Source organism: Acanthochromis polyacanthus, chromosome 17 (genome assembly GCF_021347895.1).
Source record: "Acanthochromis polyacanthus isolate Apoly-LR-REF ecotype Palm Island chromosome 17, KAUST_Apoly_ChrSc, whole genome shotgun sequence".
Classification (NCBI taxonomy): Eukaryota; Metazoa; Chordata; class Actinopteri; family Pomacentridae; genus Acanthochromis; species Acanthochromis polyacanthus.
The window spans coordinates 34,455,850-34,472,655 of record NC_067129.1 but is presented as its reverse complement, the minus strand read 5'-3'; the positions used below and the strand labels follow the sequence as shown (position 1 = coordinate 34,472,655).

General features: G+C 39.3%; 1 protein-coding gene across 2 annotated transcripts; it reads left to right on the top strand.

Annotated features, from left to right (window-relative positions):
* The first annotated feature begins 427 nt into the window (after positions 1-427).
* LOC110949916 (ion channel TACAN-like) lies at positions 428-12,090 on the top strand. 2 transcript variants are annotated; one of them, XM_051938080.1, is made up of 12 exons: positions 428-632; positions 2,209-2,327; positions 4,221-4,352; positions 4,429-4,488; positions 4,579-4,674; positions 4,783-4,872; positions 6,942-7,007; positions 7,131-7,192; positions 8,592-8,684; positions 9,177-9,241; positions 9,450-9,518; positions 11,629-12,090. In XM_051938080.1, the coding sequence occupies exons 1-12, from the start codon at positions 555-557 to the stop codon at positions 11,740-11,742; spliced, it is 1,044 nt and encodes a 347-aa protein (XP_051794040.1). In that variant the 5' UTR covers positions 428-554; the 3' UTR covers positions 11,743-12,090. The 2 variants fall into 2 exon arrangements, with proteins under 2 accessions (XP_051794040.1, XP_051794039.1); XM_051938079.1 differs by having other exon boundaries at positions 8,589-8,684.
* The last annotated feature ends 4,716 nt before the right edge of the window (positions 12,091-16,806 follow it).

Below are 16,806 nucleotides of genomic sequence, written 5' to 3'. Positions count from 1 at the left end.
ATGGTTGTGCTTTTTTTCTGGCATGCTAGATACCATATTTTCACTTTTAAAGTAAAAATCTTGTACTTTGTAGATATTTGGAGTTATTGGAGTAATTCTTCCAGTCATTTCTGTCTATATGTGTGTGTGTAAATTTTTAAATATGTGATTTTGATGGACAGTGGAGAGTTTTTAGGAGATAAATCAGTACCAAATATTTATTTATTACAGATATTTACAGATATTTTCACAATTTTTACAGTTCTTTTTGGCCTTTCTGCTGCCATATATTTGACAGCTGGTTTTTCATGCTTGTTTGTTTGTTTGTTTGTTTGTTTGTTTTACAAAATTTGTTTTTACACTTTAGAATGTAAACTTCCAAATATGTAGAGATTATTGTTGTTGTTGATGATATTTTGCTCCAGAGCTTCAGACTATTTATTAACTTCAGGCTTTTATTTTGAAGGAGCCGTCGGTGAGTCTCGCCGGTTCGTCGGTGCCGTTTTGACGTTAACGTCCGTACAACTGTTGCCTATTAACCAACTCTGGGAGGTTTCCTGATGTCTCAGTAGAACATGTTGTTCAGTCCGACTGGCTTCTCCGAGTGTCTGCGGGAATGGGAGGACCTGGAGCGGGACTACCAGTACATCCAGGTCGGTCTGGGCCGCTGGACGGGTCGGGAACGGGTCCGGGACGGTCGGGGCGGTTGGACCGGGACCGTCCGGCCTCAGCAGCTCCAACAGCAGCAGCTTCAGATAATAGTTTCGTCAGAGTTGAGAGAAAAAGTAAAACTCAGGGTAAAGTTTAGCCGGATTTAAGCAGACTTAAGCTGCTGTCACCTCGCCGGAACCGATGTGACATTTGTCCCGATACGGCGCTGTTTTGGGGGAGCACCGCGGGTCTGTGGGTGTTGGTTGTTGTTTGGAAACTTAAAGGCAAAAAATCTGAGCTCAGTGTTGAATCTGACAGCAGCAAAATAAATGTTCAGACCATAAACTAGCTTAAGTTTAAAGTAGAAATACTACATTTTACATAAACTACCTTTTTAACAACATTTTATTGCCAGATAAACTTGAAGGTTTCCCAAAAAAAGGGAATTTAAGTAAAATTTAGAGCTACTTTGATTTGCTACTCTACATGTCAGAAAAACATTCTTCTACACATATATATGTAGCTACAGGTTACTTTTAAGAAGGATTTCAATGCAGGATTTTAGCTGCATTTATATAATACTGTGTATTAAATGTTCTGTGTTGTGCCATTCCTCAGCAAATTAATAAAAATATCCCAGTAATTTAACGTTTCAGCTCAAAATACTGCAAATCTACTTCTTTTTACGATAACTGTATAACCTCAGACTGTTTCACTGGAGCTTTAAATGAAGCAGAGATCATTTTACGGTGTAAACGTGCACAGAATGTTATATTTGATAGATATTTGGAGTTATTTTAGCATTTTTTACAGTTATTTCTGGCCTTTCTGCTGCCATATATCATAATCTTTATTCCAGACTCAAAATGGTCCATAAAAATATATGAACAAGATTAGCTTTTACAGTGTGAAACACATTAGTGAGTTTTTAGGGGTTAAATTAGTACCAGATATTTATTTTCGAGATATTTGCAGTTATTTTTTGCAATTTTTACAGTTAATGTATATTTTCTGGCACGATTGCTTCCATGTTTTCAATTTTTTAGTGGAATATTTTACAGTGTAAAGGTGCCCAATTTAAACTTTAAAATGTTGTATTTGACAGATGTTTAGAGTTATTTGAGCAGTTTCTACACTTATTTCTGTCTGCAAGACAACGTGACCAAGGAAAAAAATGAGCCTACGGTCCACAGGAATAAATTAATTGGAACTAATGATTATATTGACCAAGATATTCTGTTTAATATGGGTCATGTTGTAGCTAATATCTGATCCACTTAACCAGGTCAGTATCTGCAAAAATGCTCAACTACAAGTGTCTTAAAATTATACAAAAGCACATAAATGGACTTAGTAACATTCAGTGGAACCCAAGTGACTCTAAGCAAGTACCGTTATAGCTCACGTTATCGATGGTAAAGAACAATCCTCATTCTAAATACAGCTCCCTTGCAGTATGTGGGCACATAAACAACATACAGTGACAGAATTTAATCTACGGAGAGCAGAAGGTTGTTATCGTTTGGAATGTCAATAAGATATTACTTATAATATATAAGATCTTATTTTCACCACCAGGACACCCATCGTTTATACAAACAGAAACTCGAGGAAGTGACCAAACTGCAGGACAGCTGCTCGGGTGCAATCGCACGTCAGAGGAAGAAGCTGAAAGAGCTCACTGTGTCGCTAGAAGAGTAAGTATTGATCGGAGGTTCACTGGGGAGGTGCAGGATGTTCTCAGCTGATGGTAAAATGCTGTTTTCAGTGGTCTTGTAAAAGCTTATAAGTTTCTTCAGCTCATTCAGGATTCAGGAGCCCATACACTGATCAGGCCTAACTTCATCAGTGGATTGGACTAGTATGTCCAGCACTTCCCACAGATAGACATAGACTGACTTTATTAATCCCCAGAGGGAAATTCTATGCTGGATTGGATCGAGTTCTGGGGAACTTGGAGGCCATGTCAACACCTCAAACCATTCCTGAACCATTGTTGCTTTGTGGCTGAAAGAGGCCATCAGGGAATACTGTCTCCATGAAAGGGTCTGCATGGTCTGCAGCAATGTTTAGGCAAGAGGTACGTGTCAAAGTAACATCCTCATGGATGGAAGAACCCAAGGTTTCCCAGCAGAACGCTGCCCAAAGCATCACACTGCTTCTGCCTGCTGTTCTTCCCACAATGCATCCTGGTGCCATGTATTCCCAGGTAAACAACGCACCCAGCAATCCGGTCATTTTGGATGTATTTTTCCTAATTTCTGACCTATTTTAGGAATTCTAGATGAATTTTAGTCATCTGGGACATCTAGAAAAATATGTTTGACAAGATTTATGTCATTTTAGGGCAATTTTGGGTCACTTTGAGAACACTGTAGTCCTGAAAGACACAATTTGAGTGATTTTAGACTTTTTTTTCTGTCATTTTTGGATCAACTTTGGACAAACTTGAGTAATTTTGGACAGATTTCACCTAATTTCAGACACAATTTAGGCAAATTTTAGAAACGTTCCAGTCATTTTGGATTATTTTTGGGTAATTGTTGACAGGATTAATGTCACTGTGGACACATTTTGAGTCTAGTTTTGTGTATCTGCAATGATGTGTGCAGCTAGAAGCAGAACAGTGCACACAAGGAGATGCTGTTTTTGCACATTGTTTTTTGTATTTGCATGTTTTGAACTAATTTTGGGTCATTCTGGACAATTTTTATGCATTTTGGACAAATTGTAGTCATCACCCAATTTTGGACACATTTTAGGACTTTTAGATAAGTTTTAGTCATTTTAGACTAATTTTGGTTATTTTTTTAGATAAGATTTGGAGCATTTTAGGCATATTTTAGTAGTTTTGTTTGCTTGCAACGATGTGCACAGCTGGGAGAAGAATGATGCAAACTAGGAGGAATACCAGCAAGACTTTTGAGACCAGACTGCCTTCTTTCATTGCTCTGTGGTCTAGTTCTGAGATCTATTGTTGGTCTTTCAGCAGTGTACAGGGTTCGGGATGGGCACCCTGATTGGTCCCATAAGCAACAAACTGATGCACTGTGTAATCTGACACCTTTCTATCAGAACCAGCTTTAACTTCTTCAGTAGTCTGTTAGATCAGACCACATGGACCAGCTTTCCTACCTACGTTCATCGGTGAGCCTTGGCCGTCCATCACCCTGTCACCGGTTCACAACTGTTCCTTCCTTGGACCACTTTTCATAGATCCTGACCACTGCAGACCAGGAACACTCCACAACAGCTGCAGTTCTGGTGACGCTCTGACCCAGTCGTCTTGGCAAACTTTTAAATCCTTATGCGTTCCCATTTTTACTGCTTCTGTCATCAAGTTTGAGGACAAAATGTTCAGTTGCTGCCTAATATATCCAACCCACTAACAGGAACCATGATGAAGAGATAATCAGTGTTATTCACTCACCTGTCGGTGGTCAGAATGTTATGCCTGATCGGTCGTATATTGAAACTTAATTAGATATAATACAAAAAAAGACCTAGTGATCTTTAAATATGTTGGTAATTATGCATACAAAGTGTCTGCTGTGTTAAAGACATTACTCAATGTTATTTTCCACGATTAGATGCAAAGAAAATCACCCAACAACAAAATTAAGTCCAGAAGACGTGGACGCCATCACTGGAATGGAGGACTCCATCAAAGAGAGGGTAGATGCTTTCTCTGAGATGGAAGCTTTTCTGCCAAAGAAGAACGGGTAGGATGAAGCTGTTTGCATTTTATAGTGACAGAAATATTCTGACTGTGACTGACTGATGCCTCTTCCTGCTCAGGTTATACCTCACTCTTGTTTTAGGAAACGTCAACGTAACACTCCTCAACAAACTGTCCAAGTGAGTCACACTAATGCAACCTAACAATGTCTTTTAAAAGTGCAGCCGTGTCAAGCTAATAATCTCTTTTTCATTCGCTTCACTGACCAGATTTGCCTACAAAGACGAATATGAGAAGTTCAAGCTGATCCTCACCGTCATCCTCTTCATCTTCTCCTTCACTTGTCGCTTTCTGTTCAGCTACAGGTGAGATTTCCTCAAGCTTGTCTGTAGATTTAAGGTGGAATGAACTGAAAATCAACTGTTTATTGTGACAGAGAAAGACGTCATTCAGGCTTTTTGTTGTTGCTTCAGAGCCCTCGATGCCCTGTTCAACTTCCTGTTGGTGTGGTACTACTGCACACTCACCATCCGGGAGAGTATCCTCATCAACAACGGCTCAAGGTCTGCAACTGCTTCACTGTCTTTAAAACATATACTGGTCATGTGGCTGCTTCCTCAGGGATTTGTAATCTGTGAGGACTCTGTGAACCCTGAACTAAATCTTATTTCCTAAAACAACATGTTGAAATCAGACAGAAAGCCACCGCTGCACTCTGAAACCCATACTTCCTGATGGGTTGTGCTGCGTAACAACAGTTTGGTGCTGCACACTTTGACTAATACGAAGGAAAAATTGACTGTCTGGATTGCATACAGTCATGAAAAAATATTACCCCCCCCCCCCCCCCCCCCACACACACACACACAGAAATCTCCTATTTTTCCATATAAATGTTCTAGATAGCCCACAAAGCACAAAATGCACTTTTTCAGTGAAGACTTATTGAAAACCGATGTTACCTCTGTGAAAAAGTAATTGCCCCCCTAAATCTAATAACTGGTTTGGCGGAAACATCTGCAGTTAAATGTTTGTTCCAGCTTATGATCAGTCTTTTACACCATGGAGGAATTCTGGTCCACTCTTCTCTGCAGAATAGTTTTAATTCAGTCACATTAGATTGTTTTTGATCATGAACTGTCCTTTTAAGGTCTTGTCACAGCTTCCCAAACTTTGACTCGGCCACTTCAGAACCTTCATTTAGCTCTTTTTGAGCCACTCAGAGGTGGACTTGCTTGTGTCTTTGGGTCTTTGTCTTGCTGCATAAACCATTAGCTTTAGGTCATGAACTGATGGTGGATTTTCTGACAGATAGCAGAATTCAAGTCGTCCAGGTCCTCCAACCATCACACTACCACCACCATGTTTCACTGCTGGTATCATGGTCTTCTAGTGGAATGCAGTATTAGCTTTACACCAGATGGAACAGACCCATGTCTTCCAAAAAATTCCTCCTTTGACTCATCAGTCCACAGGATGTTATCCCAAAAGTCTTGGAGCTCATCCAGATATTTTTTGTAAATACCAGATGAACCTTTATGTTCCTTCTGGTCAGTAGTGGTTTGATCCTTCCAACTCTCCCATGGATCCATTTCCTCCCAGAGTCTTCCTTATTGTGGAATCATGTAGACGGACCTTAACTGAGGCCAGTGAGGTCTGCAGATCTTTAGATGTTCCTCTGGATTCTTTTGTGACTCCTGGATTAGATGTCGATGCTCTTGGAGGAATGTTGGTCATTGGTCCACTCCTGAAGGTTCTCCACTGTTCCATGTTCCTCCATTTGTGGATAATGTCTCTCAGTGTGGTTCTCTGGAGTTCCAAAGCCTCAGCAATGACTTTGGAACCCTCCAGACTGATGAATGTCAAAGACTTTGTTCTTCTTCTGTTCTTGAATCTCTTTGAATATGGTCATTTAATAGATTGGTAGGTAAGGGGGCAATTACTTTTTCATTTTTCCTTCAACAAATAAAGTCGTCATCTAAAAACTGCATTTTGTGTTTTCTTGGTTTATCTTTGTCTTACATTAACATTAGTCTGATGATCTGAAACATTTAAGAGTGACAAATATGCACAAATAGATGTCTGTAGGAGGCAAATGCTTTTTCATGGCATTGTAAATTATACGACAGACATTTGCCTTTGTAACACGATCATAGGAGGAAAATTTGATATTGGAAACTAATCTGTGCAGCTCTCGTCATGGCAAACAAATTTATGTAAAACATCCATGTAGACATGCCAGGTGTGTTTGAACCTCTTTACCTGCAGTCAGTGGTTTAACAGTCAGGCAGCAGAGCTTCAGGTTCTAATCTAGTCTCGTCTAGTTAGAGTTACCTAACTGTGGTGTTAGCCATAATTTTAAACTAATAATTTTACTGACACAGTGATGTAATCCAGCTAGAAATTTGCCTGTGTTGCTCTGTCCTCAGATCTGTGCACTGAACCCAAACAGAACCGAACGCAGCACAAACCATCACTGTTTCTTTTACATTTTAGTAGCCTTCTAGTGTTCTACAACTTTTAGTTTGTATCGGCACCTTGCACAGCATCCAAACCCTCCCTGTTGCTGATCTGTCCGGTAGCACCACGTATACGCCTGTTTCTTCAGCGTTCGTCCTCCATGTTGTTTCAGGATCAAAGGTTGGTGGGTTTTTCAGCACTACTTGTCGACCTTCCTGTCTGGAGTCATGCTCACCTGGTGAGTGATGTTGTCTGCTTTTCTTCAGAGGTTTACGCTTTCATCACAGCCGTGTAAAATACAGTATGTTGACTGGTGTTGAAACATTTCCATCAAGATGCCTCATGTTTTGTTTGTTCGCAGGCCTGAAGGTGCTCTGTACCAGATGTTTAGAAACCAGTTCCTGACATACTGTCTATACCAAAGTAAGAGACTTCAGATTGCTTAATGGAATGCAGATAGGCTTGTAAGTGCTCACAGGGTTTAGGAATCAGGCTAATTCCTGGGTAGGTTTTCTGTGGTGCAGTCGAGGAAGAAAATGGGTCACCAATGAAATGGCAATATAAGGGATAACCTCCTTAAACAGGCCATTTTTGACGGTTTGGCCAAAGTGTGTGCAATACTGCTGTCACTGAAACAGGAAAATGCTCTGTCAAGATGCATTTTTACATTGAATTTTTTGTGCAAAGTTAGTTTTGCAATGTTGAATATATATTGTTTTTTAATGTCAGTTTTGATCCTCAGTTTCTTTGGAGATGACATTATGGACCCAAATTACAACTGAAAACAGCATTTTATTGGTTGAATGTCTGAATTATAAAACTCAGAGTGCAACTGTGTGATTCAGTTATTGTTTTTCTTCATGTATTATTTAATTTGAAGGACTTTAAGAGGCCCGAGAAGGTAGACATATCGAATATTTTACTGTAAAAAGCAGCATAAAGCAAAAACTACACAAAATGCTCCAAAATTCTTTCTTATCCACTTAATCAAAGTTGGCTTTATTGTCAATTGTTCAACATGTACATGACATACCAAGGATCAAAATCAAGAAGTCACTCTGTAGAAACACTTAGAAGGTTCTGAGATACAAAATATAATGTAAATTTATAGATATACTGTACAAAATAAGATTTAAACAGGATAAAATTAAGTAAATTAAACACTAAAAAGCAAAAATCAGGTAAACTAAGAACAAAGGAAGCAAAACTGGAACTAAGCAACAACTAGGAAAAGCAGAACTGAGTGAAATGTAAACATGACCATGAGATAAAGTGGCAGATGTAATGCAGAATATTCAAAAGAGTGCAAATAAGGAACAACGGTCCAAGTAGAGCAGATACGCTTGACAGTAGGATAACTGACTGAGCTTTTATGCTGTGACCTCTTGTTTTGTACTGACCCCCATCATGAAGAAATTAGTTTAAACCATATTTGTCTTTGTGTTCTGTAAATATGCCTGAAATAGAACTAGAAGTATATTAAGTACTGGATACTGTATGGAGAGAAAATAAGTTAGGAACTGCTATTTTTGCAACAAATACAAAATGAAAATACTTCACTTCAGAGTTTTGTTCTAATATTAAATGATACACAGTTTGTACAATTCTTGGACTAAAAAAAACACAAAGTTTTTTAGAAAGCTGATACTCTTTGAATGTATATTTATTTATACTGATTTTGACATATTTTCAGTGTAACTTCCTAACATAATGAAATCCTGGTTAAAGTGGACACAGCTACAGAATAAACTGCTGCTAACCGTCATCAAAGTGACGGCTGTATAACTGATGACTTGTTTGTTTCTGTCTCTTTGCCAAGTAGGCTTCGTCCAGTTCCTGCAGTACTACTACCAAAGCGGCTGTTTGTACAGACTCAGAGCGCTCGGAGAAAGACACAACATGGACCTCACAGTGGGTGAGTCCAGTTTAACGAACCGCTGTCTGTTTCCGGCTCGTTAGTTTAAACTTAAACCTGAACGACTCTGAAATTAAACCAGAAACAGATGAACTTAACCTCCACACATGCAGTAGAATTTGATTTCTGACTTTTTCCTCAATAACTAACAAGAAATTACATTACTGAATGATTTATTTGAGGTGACATTCATGTAGTTTTTCCACCAGAGAGCACCAACAAGTTTAATTTTAGCCACAGCAGCAGAACTGTTTTTTTAACTTTAAAATGGATCAGTATGACCCGCAACATAACAGGAGGGTTAACTATCTCTGTTTGAATTCTCAAATCTTGGTATTTCCTTTACATATGAGCCACCTGTTGTCTTAACATCAACTGTGTTCCATTATCTGTCATGCATGTGTTCCTCTTTATTGCATTACTGCAGTCCAGGAGGAATAGAATCTAATGACAGCGACAGATTAAATTAATCTCTCCTCTCCTGACATTTAGAGGGTTTCCAGTCCTGGATGTGGAGAGGTCTGACCTTCCTCCTTCCTTTTTTGTTCTTTGGTCATGTGAGTATTTCTTTGAATATTAACATCTAAAGCTCTTAAATAAAGATTTTTTAAAGCAAATATAAATTAATGTATCACTGTCTATCCCAAAGCATAAAAATTACAAACTTCTGATTGGATTCAACAAGAATTTTAAACATCTGTTTGGAAGTCACAGTTTTAAAATGCAAAGTTCGATTTTTTTAATTCACTGTTCCTTCTCTCACAGTTCTGGCAACTCTACAACAGCATAACACTCTTCAAGATGTTCCAGCTCCCAGAGTGTAAAGAGTGGCAGGTTGGTCCACCAGAGAGCTTCAACGTCTCCTCATCAATAACTTGTGAAAGCTCTCCCTCAAAAATATTTGTTTCTAAATGTCGACGTTTGTATGTGTTGAACAAATCTAAAACCATCCTTAATGTTTTTCCACTGGGTGCTTGACACAGTGAGCTCTTGGTCGTGTTCCTCGAGCTCCTTCTGGTCAGGATTTGGTGATTTTAGTCTGCAACAATGCTTAGATGAGTGTTCAGTTCAATTAAATTTTATTTATGTAGCGCCAATTCACAACATACACTATACTACCAAAAACTTTGGGATGTCTGCCTTTACACGTACATGAACTTTAACCCTTTAAGCTTCAGTGTACCGCCGGCGGTACACCTACTAATTTGCATAGGAATTTCAAGAATGTCCGATGGGTGCAAACGCGATTATACAAACACTATACACCGATGGAAAGCTTAGATTCTCATGAATCCGCCGGTATAAACCACTTTCAGATGCCATTACCACAGCGGGTGAGAAAAACACATTTGTCCGACAAAAACAAATATTCATCCATCCGTTCTCTATACACGGCTTCAAAGCACACAGCGCGACTCACATTTCCGGGTTTATTATTACACACAAAAAAAAGATTCCACAAAAAACGGCCATAATCCAACCTTTTACATCAGATGACACAAGCCAGTAAACTATTTTATCCAAAACATGTCCTGAAGTCGGTATAAAATCCCCGAATCGGTCGTTTTCAAGGAAATGCACCTCCCGATGCGCGTCCAATATTCCCCGTATTTTTCGTAATTTTTTTTATTTAAAAATAGAATATTAGCGATTTTTTTGTACTGAAAACGGCTGGAATTGACTGAAGCTTAAAGGGTTAATGACATCCCATTCTTCATGTGTAGGGTTTAATATGGAGTTGTTCCACCCTTTGCAGCTAGAACAACCTCAGCTGTTCTGGGAAGTCTTTCCACAAGGTTTAAGAGTGTTTACGGGAATTGTTGACCATTCTTCCAGAAGACACTGATGTTGGATAAAAGGTCTGGCTCTCAGTCTCCTCTAATTCATCCCAAAGGCGTTCTATTGGGTTTAGGTCCTGTCAGGTTCCTCCACACCAACCTCCATGTCTTTATTGACCTGCTTCGTGAACTGGAGTCAGTCATGTTGGAACAGGAAGGGACCATCCCCAAACTGCTCCCACAAAGTTGGGAGCATGAAATTGTCCAAATGTTTGAAGCATTAAGAGTTTCTTTCACTGGAACTAAGGGCTCAACACCTGAAAAACAACCCCATCATCAACCCCATAGATGCTCAGTAAGATTTAGATCTGGAGAATTTTCAACAGCGGTGAACATCTTAGCTCTGTCGTGTGCCCCGAGCCACTTCTGAGCAGTTTTTGTGGTGTGTTGAGGTACATTGTCCTGCAGAGGGTGGTAACTGGCATCAAGGCCTGCTGTTGCCATGGGGGTTTTGGGGAGTTTGACCTACAGTGTTTAGGTGGTACATGTCAAACGTCCACATTAATGTCAGGACTCAAGGTTTCCCAGCAGAACGTTGCATTATAACAAGATCATGGATGTTTTTCACTTGGGTTGTCAGTGGTCATAATGTTGTGGCTGATCAGTGTATTTGGTATGGAGGACATTTTACGAATGGACCTATTGCACAACTCCCAAGAGCAACGAATTCTTTCACAAATGTTTTTAGAAACAGTCTGAAGTGATTGGAACACCTGGATTCAGTTATTTGGAGGCATGACCCAATGCTTTTGTCAATATAGCGCATGTCATCTCATAGCACTTTGCATAAGATGGTAAAGACCTTGCGAATTTTAAACAAGGGACAGAAAACCCAACAATCCAAAGTTGATGGTGGGAAGAAACAAAAAACAACCTTCAACGGGGAGAAAACCAAAAACCTCCGACTGGGGGAAGGCATTCATTTGCCTCGACCAGTTGAGGTGAGAGTGGAGATGAGGGGGTAGTGTTGTGTTGGATGTCAAAATATCATCCATGAATTCTAGGAGCCAGTGTTTCCCAGCAGAACTTTGTACTGTACCAAGATGTTATTCTGTGGTGTTAATGTGGCTGATGGTTGTATGTTTACTTCCCTTCCTGTTCTCTAGGTGGCCATGTGCAGCTGCTCGTACATGGTGCTCTTCATGGGAAACTTCTTCACCACGCTGGGGGTCGTTTACCAGAAATACATGAACAACCAGGACAAACCCAAGAACATATGAGACTTTACCTACAAAACTCCAGAAAATGACCCATCCTGTTTATGGAGCGCTGAGGTTCTCTTTTTTTTGTCCAGATTGTCGTCCGTGTGGACCGTTTACATGTTGTGCTTCTTTTGTCCGTGTTCTGTTGATGTTGAGTCCTTTTCATTTCATATCTGTGTGATCTTTATCACTCTGATGGTCAAAACAATCAAGCAGGTGTCTTGTAGGTCTTTACTGAGCTGTTTCTGCGTTACTGATTCAAGGCCTCGTATTTATTCAGGAAGATCTATAGTTTGTTACTCAGGAGCTGCTGTCTATTTAGCCTTGCAGGAAGTGCTCTGCTGAATAAAACACTCCTCTAAACCACTCGTGTGTTTTGGGTTTTACTGCAACACTGCCAGGTGATAAAAAGAGTATTATATAGATATAAAAGTGCTGTGAGACCATCGTACACGTGGAATAACATTACTGACTTCTTTTAAGTCCATTTTAAAGCAGATATCAGTTTGTACATTGACAACTTTTGGTTATTTATGATCATTTGTTTCGTTTCATGCTCCCTGTTAAGAGATTCCATCGAAACATGCTTTCAATACAAGTGAAGGTAGACAAAATCCTCAATCTTAGAAGTTTATGTGACAAATTTACTGCAATACCTCATTTGGCCACAAGGCGGAAGCATTGACTTGATCTAAGCTCAGCTACAGGTGCAGGTCAGGCCATTAGAATATCCTGAAAAAGTTTTTTTTTTTCATAATTTGATTTAAAAACTTTACTATAGTCTATAATCACTACATTTGAAGTGAGAAAATAAAATAGTTTTTATGTTTTAATTTTGATGATTATGGCTTTAAGCTCATGAAAATCAGAAATTTGGTATCAAATGATTAGAACATTTCCTTAAAAAGACCAGAAACTGAACCTTTTTATGATGTTCAAAATACCTACATTCGTGTAATTTCACTGAGTAGATTCAATCCATCTGAACTATAATTTTCTTCTTTGTTTATTTGGAGTCTTGTTTTATGGGGATTGTGAGACTTGTTTCGTCAGATGGGTCACATCCCTTGAGGGTGTTTTCAGTTCGCCAGAGTGATTGATCACTTGTGATCATTGTTCAGACGCCATTAATCATTGAAATCAGTGCTGTAGTCAAGCAATACGAGGGATACACTTAAGTAGGAAGACTGGACTCAAACGTTGGAACTCGATGACCCCATTTTAAAAAACAAATGTTCTTCCTCTTCAAAAGAAATTGCGTCCATAGCAGACGACATCTATATAGATCATTTGTCTTTCTCAGGTAAAACTGTTGCTGTGAGCACATCTTTGTATCTTGATGTGCTGTGACGACAGATTGCATCTTGAAAACTGATAATTTTAATGATTTTAAATACAATACGAGGAAAATGGATGTTTGTTTAGACAAATACGACCACCGAATGTCACACAGACAGCTGTTTATACGATTATGGTGCATGATACAAATCTTAAAATCCAGAGGTTTGTAGATAATCATCATAGTTAATCAAGGCATAATTGTGTACAGAATGTATATACTAAAGCTAAAAAACTGTGTAGATGGTGTTCAAGTAGACAGAAAAATATAAATCAAATTAAAGCTGCAAGCAGCGTTGGTTGGGTTCTCGCATCCTTGCAGGTCAGCGAATCCAAGCATGTCCATCAGGTGTAATGTAGACCTCTGGCCTTATTGATGGCCAACTATTAAAACTCTCCACTAGATGGTGCTATCACTGTGAATGCAAACTGACCTATGGATGTGATCAGGGCTGGAGTCTGATCACACATGTAGAGTTTGAGACAGACTGGAGCAGGTACAGACCAACCGCACAGCATTTACTGTTTCATGGCGGAATGTCAAAATTCAGGGGGCTGCTATTTCCACTCCCTCAGACTTTTACGGAGCATTTTGATAACTTTTGATCATCCATGCCTCGTGTACATCTTGGCTAAATTTCAGCTCTGTCGGGGTTACCCTGTTTGAGTTTATAGCTTTTGAAAATGTCCAAAAATTGTGGTTCAGGGGCTGAATTTTCGTAATATAGCAAGGGGTGCTAATGAGCCATTTTGCCACATACATGTGTATTTCTCTTAAAATATCAGATTTTTTGCTGGTCTCTTTGTGGTCGTTTTTTTGTGTTTCTTTTTGGTGATTTTGGATTTCTCTGGTCATTTTGTGTCTCTGTGGTCATTTTATGTATTTTTGTGGTCATTTTATGTCTTTTTGTGGTCATTTTATGTCTTTGTGATCATTTTGTATCTTTGTGGTCATTTTATGTCTTTGTGTGGTCATTGTGTGTCTCTGTGGTCATTTTATGTCAGTTTGTGATCATTTTGTGTCTCTGTGGTCATTATATGTCTTTTTGTGGTCATTTTGTGTCTCTGTGGTCATTTTATGTCTTTTTGCTGTCATTTTGTGTCTTTTAAGGTCATTTTGAATTTCTCTGATGATTTTTTGTCTCTTTATGGTCATATTGTGTCTTCTTATTGTCACTTTCTGTCCCTTTGTGGTCATTTTGTGTCTTTTTGTGGTAATTTTTTGCCTTTTTTGGTCATTTTGTGTCTATTTGTGATAATTTTGAGTCTCTTTGTGGTCATTTTTTGCCGGTCCTGATGTGTGTGCAAATTTTCACACATTTTCAAGCATTTGTAGGGCCTCAAACTGCATTTCTTTCGTCGGAAGCAGAAAGCATAAGATAAAACCCATGCATTAAAATAGGTACCTAATAAGAACTGTGCAATTTGTAGTGTGCAAATTTCAGGAAAACCCTGAATTATAAAGTGAAACGGATGTTTAGTGGAAGGTGATCTATTTAATCGAGCAGACACGGCGAATAAAACTTGTCATCATCGGAGTGAAACTGTAACTTGCTGGACAAGGAAGCAGAGATTTGAGGAAAGCTGCGTTTCCCGTATGATTAAAATATTCCTCCAGCTGAGCACAAGACACAAAGGGTGGGAGGAAATGTGCACATGAGATCAGAGGGAATAATACCTGAAAAATTTAAAATAGAATCCAGCCTCACTACCAATTTATTACAGCAGAACTTCCTTCTACAAGCTAGAAGAAAGAGAAAATGGAGTGCTGGATGAGTTAGTGCTGCAGGGCCCTTGATGAGAGCGAGGCTGGGCTGAACAAACGGGACGAGGAAGAGGAGGAGGAGGAGGAGGAGGAGGGTTTTCTCCCAGCCTGCACCTCTTTCATCTTTCTCATTAAAGCCCAAACAGTGGGGGCTGTCGAGAATGAGCCCTGGGACACGGGGATAGAGGACGGAGCCTGAGCCTCGCATCAGGAGGTGGAGGGGGAAAGAGGCAGCAGACGGGCCGCCATGTCAAACCCTCACCTTAAACTTAACCTGCCTCCCTGGGTGGGGTGGGGGCAGATAAAGACTTCTTATCGGCCCTTGCCTCCTCTCCCGGCCTGGGAACCGACTCCAGGAGGGGGGAGTCTCTGCTCGAGTGAGTCCGAGATGCAGAAGCTGTCTGTGGGAGGGCGTAGATGGAAGAGGAGGGCAGCACTGATGAGCCTCCATCTGGGACGGTCTGATTAAAAGAGAGGCGAGGACAGGAAGTGGCTCATGATGGAGGAGGCGTTGTGGAGAAGATGTGAGCAGCTTTTCCCTGAATATTAACTAATCTAAGCCTCTTAATAATATAGATTTTTATTAAAAAGAACATAAATAAGTCCATCCCAGAGAATGGAAATGACAAATTTCTGATGTAAATAAATTAAAGACGAAATAATTAGTTTGACAGTCACGATTTTAAAATTCAAAATTAGACTGTTTAAAAAGTTTTGTTGTCAGTTTGTGTCTCTTCATGGTCATTTTGTGTTTCTCTGTGGTCATTTTGTGTCTTTTTAGGGTCATTTTGTGTCTCTTTGTGGTCATTTTGTGTTTCTCTGTGGTCATTTTGTGTTTCTCTGTGGTCGTTTTGTGTCTCTTCATCATCATTTTGTGTTTCTCTGTGGTCGTTTTGTGTCTCTTCATCATCATTTTGTGTTTCTCTGTGGTCGTTTTGTGTCTGTTCATGGTCATTTTGTGTTTCTCTGTGGTCATTTTGTGTCTCTTCATGATCATTTTGTGTTTCTCTGTGGTCGTTTTGTGTCTCTTCATGGTCATTTTGTGTTTCTCTGTGGTCGTTTTGTGTCTGTTCATGGTCATTCTGTGTTTCTCTATGGTCATTTTGTGTCTTTTTAGGGTCATTTTGTGTCTCTTTGTGGTCATTTTTTGTCTCTTCATGGTCATTTTGTGTTTCTCTGTGGTCGTTTTGTGTCTCTTTGTGGTCATTTTTTGTCTCTTCATGGTCATTTTGTGTTTCTCTGTGGTCGTTTTGTGTCTCTTTGTGGTCATTTTTGTCTCTCCATGGTCATTCTGTGTTTCTCTATGGTCATTTTGTGTCTTTTTAGGGTCATTTTGTGTCTCTTTGTGGTCATTTTTTGTCTCTTCATGGTCATTTTGTGTTTCTCTGTGGTCATTTTGTGTCTTTTTAAGGTCATTTTGTGTCTCTTCATGGTCATTTTGTGTTTCTCTGTGGTCATTTTGTGTGTTTTTGTGGTCATTTTCTGTCTTTTGATGGTCATTTTGTGTTTCTCTGTGGTCATTTTGTGTCTTTTTAAGGTCATTTTGTGTCTCTTCATGGTCATTTTGTGTTTCTCTGTGGTCATTTTGTGTGTTTTTGTGGTCATTTTCTGTCTTGTGATGGTCATTTTGTGTCCCTTTGGAATCATTTTGTGTCTTTTTATGATAATTTTGTGTCTTTTGTGGTCATCTGGTGTCTTTTTATTGTCTTTTTGTGTCTCTTTGAGGTCATTTTGTGTGGTTTTGTGGTAATTTTCCATCTCTGTAGTTATTTTATGTCTTTTTGTGGTCATTTTGTGTCTTTTTTGGTCATTTTTCATCTCTGTAGTCACTTTGTGTCTTTTTATGGTCATTTTGTGTATGTTGCGCCCTCAAAAATACTTGTGATTCTGGAGAAAGAGGCTGATCTAAAGTGAACATGTTGAGGTGTTTATAAAAGCTTCCAGTCGCACTGACATGTTCATATTTATGCTGGTGATAT

Coding starts and splice junctions, on each gene's coding strand:
- LOC110949916 (XM_051938079.1), top strand. CDS start 555: ATGTTGTTCAGTCCGACTGGCTTCTCCGAGTGTCTGCGGGAATGGGAG. Junction 633..2,208: donor GGGACTACCAGTACATCCAG/GTCGGTCTGGGC, acceptor TTTCACCACCAG/GACACCCATCGTTTATACAA. Junction 7,193..8,588: donor GACATACTGTCTATACCAAA/GTAAGAGACTTC, acceptor CTCTTTGCCAAG/TAGGCTTCGTCCAGTTCCTG.